At 43.6% G+C, this 11520-nt stretch overlaps 1 protein-coding gene across 4 annotated transcripts in view; it reads right to left on the reverse strand.

Moving 5' to 3' along the window:
• Positions 1-10612, reverse strand: part of Sp1 (transcription factor Sp8) — a 156298-nt gene extending 145686 nt beyond the window's left edge. For 2 of the 4 annotated variants that reach the window (XM_080282487.1, XM_080282484.1), the window contains exon 1: positions 10389-10612. In XM_080282487.1, coding sequence (XP_080138613.1) covers positions 10389-10454 — 66 coding nt within the window. In that variant the 5' untranslated portion in view covers positions 10455-10612. Of the gene's footprint in view, positions 1-9347; positions 9887-10388 lie in introns of those variants that run through there. The other 2 variants (XM_080282486.1, XM_080282485.1) reach the window with 1 other exon arrangement.
• Positions 10613-11520: the final 908 nt, after the last annotated feature.

Genomic DNA, 11520 nt, shown 5'->3' on the forward strand with positions numbered 1-11520 from the left:
GCTGGCTCCTGGCGACTTTATTTACAGAGAGATATCGCCTTTCATAGCCCCTTCAATAGTACAGGTCCTTATTAGCCAAAGTAAAATTATCTCCCGGTAGAAATAATATAAAGTAAAATACGTCCTGGGGCTGAGACTGTGTAGTGTTATGTATGTCAGCGCAGAAGTTACTGTTTTCAAGAATTATGATTGAGCATTTACCATCGATGATTTCCCCACTCCTTTTTTTCGTTAAAATCCTTGCTACTACTTGACGACTTTATTCAGCTTCGACACACACACACACACACACACACACACACACACACACACACACACACACACACACACACACACACACACACACACACACACACACACACACACACAAATACCAGCACTTACTAACTACTCAATCAACCTCCCTCCCTCTCCCCCACTGACAGACAGGCAGACACAGACAGACAGACGGACACAGACAGACAGACAGGCAAACAGACAGACAGACACACACACACACACACACACACACACACACACACACACACACACACACACACACACACACACACACACACACACACACACACACACAACAAATACCAGCACTTACTAACTACTCAATCAACCTCCCTCCCTCTCCCCCACTGACAGACAGGCAGACACAGACAGACAGACGGACACAGACAGACAGACAGGCAAACAGACAGACAGACACACACACACACACACACACACACACACACACACACACACACACACACACACACACACAGACTTTCCCATTCTCGATGCCAAGCCTAACACACTTTTAAACTGCCAAAATGAACAGAATGACAACAAAAAGTATAAAGTTCTGGAAAATATTCACACTGTACATCTCGCCTGTAAAGTCTTTGAAAAGGGCAGAGGCGTTGTGATGACTAAAATGGCAACTACGTCCTTCATGTCGGCAAGAACAACTCTGAAATACTAAACTTCTCGAGTCCGTGGTCCGTGTACTTGTCAGGTAAGGTGGCTCCGTAGCGCCTATTCCACTGGGACTTATTTTTTAGGATATGTCTGATCATTATCCTTTTGTGCATTATTTAGTTTGTGTATGGCGGTGTCTGGAGGATTCATATAACGCAGAATGGGACAGTAAGGTGTAACAAGAAAAATAAATAGCTTAGGGAGAGGTGTTTGGGAGTTTCCCTAATGAACGAGAATACTGTTTTGTGTCGCTCAGAAGTTCTTATCCCTCCTAGGTTAGAAGGCTCATTCTTATTCTGTTAAATAAATAAACAAATAAATAAATAAATCCCTAAGGAAGAGGTGCTACAAAGACTCCTATCTCACCTGAAATATGAAACTTACTGACACTAATTTCTTCGCCATTATGCTCATTCTTTCTGAAACACATCTGATTTTCTCGTAAAGTGTGAGGTAAGTACAGTTTCGATTATTCCTTAAACAGCGATTTTTGTCTCATTACAGAACGTTCTCAACATCGAGCAACTGCATGTGTCTGAAGGCTGCAAATCATGGTGCTCTAGTTTTTTTTTTTTTTTTTTAAATCTTCGACTTTCGCAATCGTCTGTTATGCGCCTGGGTGACTTCAAGCTAATGACGCTTAGGTCCAAGAGGCGTGAGTTAAATAGGCTAGCAGGCAGTTAGGGAAGATGGACTCATGGAAATGAAGCTGTAACAGTTCATCTCATCTGACCTTCTTCAAGTTATAGCGTCCTGAGTGTAAGCTGTGAGAGTCCAGTGTAGTAAAGGGTATATAACCAGCCTGCTTCCCTTGATGGCATGACATGTTCGATAAACCTCCAGTCACTTCTTGGAAATCGAACCTATGCAGGGGTGTAACTCCGACTGGGGCGTCCTAACCACTAGACCACCAGGCACCAAGGGAAATACAGAAGGAATGATATCCGTGCCGGGCGGTCATAACAGTACCATCCACATGAGTGACTGGCGGCCGAGATTGACGGTAAAAGTGGAGTGAGTGTGACTGCATTCTTGAAGTGACTGTGATCGGGGTCCCTTCTGTGACCTATCTAGGCCAATCCACTGAACAAACTAGTCCTGGCTTGGGAAACCTTAAAGACTGATATGCTTTTACGTTCACAGAAAGTTGCAGGTGCTCAGCGAAGAAAAAAAAATGCTTTCACTGTCTTTTATTTTAATAATTTCATGCCGCGAAAATTTTATTAACCAGTTTTAGTCAGTACTGCCGTCGACATGATAGTATACTGTAGTATGACAGCAGGACCGGATATACGGATGATCCAGGGCCTCCACCACTTCGGTTAAACAGGAATAATGCCATTTAATTACATTTATTGTTTTGATGCAATAATTAAAATAAAAGATACTGGGCACTTCAGTGATTGTTTTCCCAAGGCCACTACACCTATAAATCCAGTCTTGTGTAACAAAACCTGCACTTGTATATTGAGTGATCCAAAAATTGGCCGAAAGAAAAATAAAGAAGCATTGATACAACAATTCTGAAGAAACTCGCTAAACACAATTTTGTCCTGATGGAAAGCACCCAGCGGAGAAAGATCACTATCGACTTTTTAGAATTATGTTTTGTTTTCTCGGCACACGACCCGTCGATCACCGTCGGAGTGAGCACCTGGCTAATAATGCAAGACATCACTCCTCCCGCCAGCCGCCATGGGAGCTGAGGCCTCGTTGCGGCTCAGGCACGTCAGAAACAAGGAACGAATTTTAGTGGACCCTTTTGGGTCTTGGTGGGCGGTGCCTGAAGACCAAGTTGGTGTTTTTGTGTGTCGTCTTTGCTCTGTTTCGTATAATTAATTGTCAGAAAAGCATGAAGTAAGCCGGAGGAAAAAAAGTGTGAATGGGGGGAAGGAATGATTTTTGGATAACTTTTGTGTTTGGGTGAGCAATACTGGAGACCAAGTTGCCGTTTTTGAGTGTCATCTGTCCTATGTTCCATATAATTATTTGTCGGAAAAGCTTCAGGTAACATAGAAAAAAAAAATGATTTTTGTGAAACTTTTTGTGTCTAGGTGAGCGGGACCTGATGACCAAGTAGCTGTTTTTGTGTCGTCTTTACTCAGTTTCACATAATTATTTGTGGAAAAAGCTTCACGTACGGAAGAGAAGAAAAAAAAAATCAGATTGAATTTTTGTGTAACACTTTGACCGGGTGAGCAGTAGCGGACACCACGTAGCAGTTTGTCTGTGTCGCCTTTACTCTGTCTCACATTATCGTTTGTGTGGTAAGTTTCAGGCAACGCACAGTCTTTCAGAAGTCAGTTTTATAACGTAAAATTAGCGTAGAGGTGAAGTTCACGTAATTACAGCTGAGAGCTGCTTCACCGAGAGACATTTTAGTTGCCGCGTGTCCGGTGTTTCATCATGTAATATTAAGGAAGGAGTTAGTCTGGTTTCTCTGTGTCTCCGTTACGTCAACCCAAGACTTCGAAAGCATGACCTTTATGTGTCAAGACTTTGAACCCTTTTTACTTGACAGTCAGTTTACATATAAGCTTAAGAGTTGTATCCAGTTACTTTTGTAAGGTCAAGTACCCACGATGGCACATGCTTTGCATTATCACATAGTGTATTATTTTTTACATAATATGTTTTACCTCTTCTCAGCTAAAAATTCAGTACTATTGAATTGAAGATCCTTATTACAGGATATAATGTCAAGCTATCCGGTCAATTCCTTCATATTCATTCTCCACTTGGTGATCTATTATTAATCGCTCTTCACATCCATTTCGCTTTTTCAGCAAAACTACAAGTGTTAGCGCGCACCGAAAGAACTCCCACCGGGAAAGTGACAAAGGTGAGATGTCCCCGGCCTTGAGGCGCTCGCTCACACTCTCTTTCTCTCTCTCTGCGGCATGATGACCGTGCACAGAGGAAGGCCGGCGAGGTAGGTGTCGGTGAGGTTCCGCCGCCGTGCTGTGCCATAGAACCACCAGAACTACCACCACCACCTCACAGCGCCGTGTTTACCGAGCACCGGGTTCCTCATCAGACAAATTTTCTCAGCGGCTTAACTGAGTCGTAAGAGTGGAGTGGCGGGAGTCGCGGGGGTAATTTGGTCGACTTAACTGAGGGTAATAAGGATCAGCAGCGGCCAACTCACAGCACCGCGCAAGCTGACTGACATGTAATTGGCTACAATTTTCCGTCCGTCCGACTTCAGCATGTTTAACGTGAGTAGCATCTGAGGCTGTGTGTGTATCTCAGTCCTCGCCTTCAGCCATAGCCTATGCATCCTAGCAACATCTCACATGCGGGTGTGGGAGGGAAAAAACGCCAACTGTCCACTTTCATTTTCTGAGAACAGAGGGACTTCTTCAGTGCAGGAGATACTGGGCTATGTAAATGCAAAGCCGTCTTGAACATGTAGTGCGCAAATGGCGGTACTGACGGACAGACTTACGGATGCAGTATTGGAAGACAGGTTAAGATCGGACAGGCAAGCGATGTGGAGAGTTGCGGTCAAGGCTGATTCACAAATTAACTTACGATAATTTTAATCTCGTAACTAAGATATATTTTTACAGCAAGGACAAGAGGCATGAAAAGATTTAGCACGGTTCTTCATTCCTTGACTCTCCTGCAAGAGCAAATTTTATTTACGTCAAGGAATTTATCTTCAGTTTCCTCTAATATCACAGATAAACTACTGCAGCATGAACTAGAAACACGGTAAGATTCCGCAAGATTCTACTTTCTGTCTCTCCCGCAAAAACAAAGCTGAGGCAAAGAGTAGAGTGTACTCTTCCGGTCGCATCGTTGGCCCTCTCGAAAAAAAAAAAAAAAAATAGTAGTTGCGATGGGAAATTCATCATAAGTTTTGTAACTCAAAACCCAGGTGTCCCCGCGTCGCACCCTTGCCGTCGCCGCGCTCTCCAGGTGTTGCCAGGATCGCCGCCCGCACCTGAAGCTCTTTACTAAGCCATATTTCTTACTTTTTACTTGCTGCCTCCAGACGATTTTACTCAGCTTGGAAGGTCCGCCTCAGTAGTGATGCGTTTTTATTAAGGCTATCTTTAACCCCTCCATAGTCTCTCCAGTGTTACAACAAATAGTTTGGATGTAGCAAGTTTCAAATAACATCAAACTTATAAAAACGCAATCGGTGTGGAAAAAAAAAATAATAGGTGTTCGCTCATCACTGACACTGCAACGTAAGATATGATGAGAAACTGCGCGATACTTTTTTTTTTATTTTTTTAGTCTAAGTTAATACTTCATGACTGTGTCAAAACTCGCCGGTAAATTAAGATACTATGCAACAAGCTTTTTATTTCACTCCAGGGTTACTGTTGCATTCCCAGGCAAAACTCAGGTGTGATATATATACAGTCAATTAATATAGGGTTAATATCGCTTGCAATGGCAGAACTATACGACAAAGTGATCATTTCATCTATGGCTGTCTCGTTCTGTGGCAGATCTATGCAACAAACTATTTATTATTACGGTTAGAGTCACTCGGTGTGGCAAACCTATGCAACCAAGCGCTCCGTCGGTCTGCGATTGGTGTCACTTGCTGTGGGTGGAGTGAGTGATCATTATTAATCTGTAGGCATAGTTTGAGTGGCACGCTGTGGCAGAACTGGCCGATAAAGTAAAACTACCAAAAACTTATTTTTATTTATTTTTTTAACGGTTAACTGTGCTCGTTGTAAAAGAGCTTTGAGTTACTATGTCGGTATGATTTTGTGCAATCATTGGTTACGTTTGCTTGCTGTGTTAAATTGGTAGATAGTTAAGTAAAAATGGACGTTGTCAAGAGGCAAATATTTATGTAATCTTCGTTAACGCTGCGATATGAGGTACCTGTAGAGATTACTGATAATGTGTAGCTACTAAAAAATAATAATAATAATAAAAAAATAAAAAAAACTCCAGAAGAAACTAATTTTTCATATGTGGTTGGATAACAGTCGCTACTTGGGAAAAATTCACCAATACGAGATTTTGCCCAATAGGCCCATTTTATGTAATTTGTGGGTAACTTTGGCCGGTTTAACAGAAATTCGGGGTATTATACGAAGGTGGGAAATTTCGTAAACGCACCGATTTTCGAGTAGTCGATCGGTAACGTGGTTCGCTGTGGCAGAACTCGCCAGCATGATAATAATATGATACAGAAATTTGCGGCAAAGTTATCCTCACGCAATACGAGGATATTGCACTGATAGGAGTTATTTTCATTAAAGCTATTACCGTTCGCGAATTTCCTTAAAACTGCAGTGACTAGAAGTGTGAGACATGCTGAAGTATTACTATATCCTTATGTTTAAAATCAATGGTCATATTATACAAAAATATTAATTGTAAAAAATGTGTGCCGGTATATACTGTTATGGAAATCTAAGTACCTTGCTTGCATCAGTCGTGCACAGTGACGCGATTACTTGAATTACCAAAACACGTATATATATCAGGAACAGTTTGATGTGTCACAGTACCGGTATCGGTAGACTCGCGGATCACATACATCACAGTAAAAGAATTCACACCTCCTTTTCTCTTGAGTAGCACATTCGGAAGTTGTAGCAGGATATTTCATAATCTCGCATCGCATAAGAGCTTAATACTGAAAAAGAAAAGACGCCGGTGATACAAGAAGAGCAATGGATAATCAGAGTTTGAACTTCAGGTGATGGATAAGAGGAAATTTTTATCAACAGCGGTGATGGCACAAGAAGAGCTATAGCATAAATTAGAGTCTGGACAGATGAACACTTAAGATGGCAGGTGAAAGGAATACTGTATCAGGTCCAAGAAGGAAAATGAGATAGGAGATAAGCGGCGAATTTAATGAGAGCCAGTGATAAAGACGAAAATAGTGCAGGGCATCAGGAAAAATCAGAGACTGAACAGAAAAATATTTAAATTGGAAAGCGGAAGGAAAATTATACCAGGTCCATCAGAGAAAATGAATAGGAGGTGAAAAGAATGTTACCAGATTCAACAATAAAGACAAAAATAGTAAAGGAAAAGACAGAAGTAAACGCTTGGATAAAGGAAGGCAGGAGATAAGGGATGGGCGGTAACTTTGATTAGATGAAAGTGGTGTTAAAATCTATGGGAAATGTTGGACTTTGCGCACAGGTGAGACGAGGTGTTACGATGATTATTTTAGGGTCAAGGACGAGGTTGAAATGGTTAGAGAAGATGCAGAGAATGTAGTGCCTCGGACCGTAGGGGAAGAGAAGTGGTGAGAGAAGAGAGGAGGTGAAAGAAGGCGAAAGGAAAAGAGTGGAAGTGAAAGCAGGAGGGAGAAGATGAGAGGGATATGTGAGAGAGATAGCAAGGAAATAAGAGAGGAAGAGGGAAGTAAGAGGAGGAGAGAAGGTGAGGGAGGAGAGATGAGGTGAGAGAGAGAGAGAGAGAGAGAGAGAGAGAGAGAGAGAGAGAGAGAGAGAGAAAGAAAGAAAATGAGAAAAGGTGAGAGGAGAGGCCGTGAGATACAGGAAATAAGAGAATAAGAGGAAAAGGCCAAGCAAGAATAGACAAGAAAAGAAAGATAAAAAAAAGAATGAGATCAGAGAGAGAGAGAGAGAGAGAGAGAGAGAGAGGTGCGAGGAAAAGTGCTATTTGTTCCGTCTACTGTCCACTTTTATCACCAATATGGCCAGCCAGTGAGCGGATCTTCCTCGACCCTCACGTAACCTGGCGTCCGGGTAAGCACGTCATTGGCTGCCTTGATCTCTCACCTCGCTTTCAGTATTCACAAGAAGAAGAAAAAAAAAACGACATTCCCGTGAGTCGTTATTTATTTTACTTATTTATTTATTATTGCTTTGTGACATTATTCTACCCTACATCCCACGCTGATCTGTCACCTCGCCTACTTTATTCACTCTGATGAAAATTATAATCCTGAGTTTTTTTTTCTTTTCGTTTTTTATTGTCTGTATGCGAGAATCTTAGATCCCTCTCCTTCAGTACTCACGGAAAATAAACTGATATTAATTTTAAAATATTTTTTTTTTTACATTCGGTAATTAAAAAAAAAAAATCACTTTGAGCATCGTTATTTCAGTAGGTGGTATGGGAAAATATTCTGTATGCCACCCTGATCTATCGCTTAATCATCAGTAGTCCCTGTGCAAACTTGATATTCTTTTCACAGTTGCCGTGTTTAATGAGCGATCAGTGAGGATATTATAAATCCCTTACCATTAAAAATGTATTCACTGTAAGAAATAAATTTCCCTATGACAGTCGATGATATGTGAGCGTATTTCCCATTCCGATCCCTACCCTCTCATTCAGTATTCATTGGGAAAAAATAATATTCCTATGACAGTCGTTTTTTACAACTGGCGGTACGGGGGAATATTCATCATTTCACCTTGGTGTATCAAATCTTCAAAATTCATCGGAAACAAACTTGATTTTCCCCTGATAGTAATTTCTCTTTCCACTGAGGCTGTGAGAATATTCAAGCGCTGATGGGCAACTTTCCTCGAGTATCGATAAAAATAATATTCCATGACAATCACTTGCTTTTGGATTAACTGGGATATTCGCCTGTTATGATATTTCTCCCTGAACATCTATAAAAAATATTATTCCTTGAGTCACTTTTCACATAGGCTATGACAGCATCCACCCGTGATAACAGGGACATCACCTTGAAAATCTGTTAAAAGAGATACAAATAATCCTTGATAGTAATTTTTCCTGTTGGTGAGAATGTGAAGAACCGCAAATGACACTAGGAAACGATCTTGTCAGTCTGTCAGAAAATGCCTAATATTCATCGGATGTTAATACCTGAATGTCATTTTTTGCTTCTGATGACAAATATTATTAGCACATGATAACAGGTAATGTTAAAAAATAGTCCTTAACAGTAATATTTCCTACTGACGGTGAATGAGAATAATTGCAGGTAATCGTAAGTGACAAATTGAGGTAACATTAACATTAAAAAAAATAGTGTCAGCATAAAGCATAGCCTATACAGTGACTTGCAAAATCCATGTGAGTTACCGAAGTCCATCAAAATTCATCTCTTGACATCACTAAAAACGTCCCGTGACTGATGTCAAGCGTTTGAAATCATTCGGTTAGTCTCACGAGTGTTTGTCGACATCGTTGGTATCGACTGGGGTAAGTGTCCTGGTCCACAGCCATCAACATCACTCACAACTTGCAACACTGTGCCCCGAGTTATGTTGTGTTGTAGTTGGAAAAAATATGAGACAAAGTTTGCCAAAAATTCCCAAAGTGATTGAAGCTCCCATGGTACATCACTGAAAGCCATAAATATCGCCTAAAAAGCACGGTAGCCATAAACAAACAGATTGACAAAATATGCCAGGAAGCCCAAAGTTGTACAAGGCCAATGGCGATGAACCTACCAGGGACTTGCGGTCCATCTTGGCCAGGACGAGGCACAAACTAAGTGTCTGGGGTGTATAATTGTCCCTCAGGGAGCCGCCGTCACACAAGTTATGTCAGCGTTGGTGTTCCTCCTTTAAAACCACCACACATCTGGGCACACCTTGACCAAAGGCAGACTTCAGAATCACAACGATAATTTGCACTATCACACAGCGCCACCTTGTTCACTGCACTAAAAAACACATCCTTCAAGTATTCTAATTTGGCAAAATAACACCAATAAACTTTCGCAAGTGAATAGCCAAACTTAATAAAAAATGTTGCAAGGCACAGTCTAAGTGTTGAAAAAGAAGTTAAAGACTGAATAGTCCTGCAGCTAGGAGCCAACACAGGGTCACCGTCTGTTGGCGCAGGCCCGGCACCCCGCTAGCCAGAGCCTCATCACCACCACTACCACGCCAGCGATCACCACCACAAGGCGACTGTGACACTGAGGAGGGCCACTGCCGCCACCGCCGCCGGGACCTGCAGCCTGCACACGCAGCAACTGCTCGCCACCATCCTGACGCGTCGCTGCCACCCTCGCAACCCAGCCAGCCCGCCGCCGGCAACGTGTTCAGTACACCACTGCCGACACTACGCGCGGCACTCTACCACCACTCACGCCTCTGATGGCCAGGTGGTTAGTGTCTAGGTCTCAGCTGGTGCGCCAGGGGGTGTACGCGGTCCGCTGCCCTAATGCAGCTGGTAGTGTCACTGTGATGGACCTGCTGCCAACAAAACACCTCGTACACTCGCCCAGCCGCCGCTAGACTAAGCCTCGACCCTCACCGCCGATATGATATCCCCACCGTAACTATAATTGCAATCTGGGAGCCAAGGTAGTAATTTGGGCGGCAGCAAGCTCTCCGCTTGTGGTGGCTGGTGAGAGGGTAACCCGCGGCAATGTTGCTGTGGGTCCCGGCACGCCAGGAATCACAGGACTGGGCCAAGGGACCAGGGTGCGCGCTCACCCGCGGACAGGGGACACCACCAAACACATACACTGATATACTTACAAGGCCTCCTTTCTCCGTCGCGTAAATGTCCGTCCGATTGGAAATATTTAGATCGGTGAGCATCATTGATGCAGGATGGTCAAGCAAATCACCAATCGCAAGATTAGGTCACAAGGGGTCACAATATGACTGGAGAGGTCACTCTAATGATAGTCCACTGCGCCGTGATTACAGTGGTTACAGGTCTGATTACCAGGTAGACCAAACAATCACCATACTTAGGGCCAAACAACTGCCTCACGACAGACCAAGTACTCAACTTACACTGATCTCGTACAAGTTATCACTCAGCAGCTGAGCGGGCTGGTGGGGCGGGGCGTGGGGTGGTAAGCTCCGCCCTGGTGCGCGGTATGCCTCGCTAGTCGGGCTTTCAGGGTGGCAGGTGCCAATCGTGGCAGCCGAAGGGTTCCAAGTGACGGCTGCGCCGCCCCTTGAATCACCAGCCCCGCCCACCACGCCCACCCGCCCAAACCACTGCCATCTACCGGACACCTCGTACACTAAGCTTCTTTACAACTGCAGAAATGCCTGGACCGCGGTTTGGACGTGAAAATAAGGGGTTAGCTTGCTTCTATGACGGCAGTACGTATTAAATAATGGTAGTCACTTGTTGGATCCGTCCACCAGTCTTTCATTATGCATATTTGAACAAGCACTTGGGATGACTAACACCAGGAGAGGGCGTTAATTGCTGATACCAACACATGGGGGATGACGGAGGCCCTGTAGGAAGGTGCGGCCCTTCAGTACCAAGCCAATTTGAGTTAAGTGAAACCTAACATCATCGCGACGCCTCCCGTAGAGGCACCTTTCGCAGGAAGTTTGCTGGCTACTTGCTGTGCTGTAAATAGCGGTCTCCGGGACGGCCAAAAGAGGAGGGAGGAGGGCAGGAGTGTTGTGGCTCTCCGGCAGTGAGGGAGAGGATAAATACCCATCACACATCACATCATGCCTTCCTGCTCCTCACATCTCATTTACAACCACTTGTTCGCACGCTCATCATGGCCCCCCGGGTGGAGAGGCCGTGCTAGACGTGATGAAGGACATGAATTAACACCTTGAATTCGGTGATGTCTTTTTTAGCGTATACTTGATATTTCTGGACAACCTTGTTCAGCTTTTGGGAGACTTT

The sequence above is a fragment of the Coenobita brevimanus genome, chromosome 93, assembly GCF_032717465.1.
Source record: "Coenobita brevimanus isolate Jiangsu-jjx chromosome 93, ASM3271746v2, whole genome shotgun sequence".
NCBI lineage: Eukaryota > Metazoa > Arthropoda > Malacostraca > Decapoda > Coenobitidae > Coenobita > Coenobita brevimanus.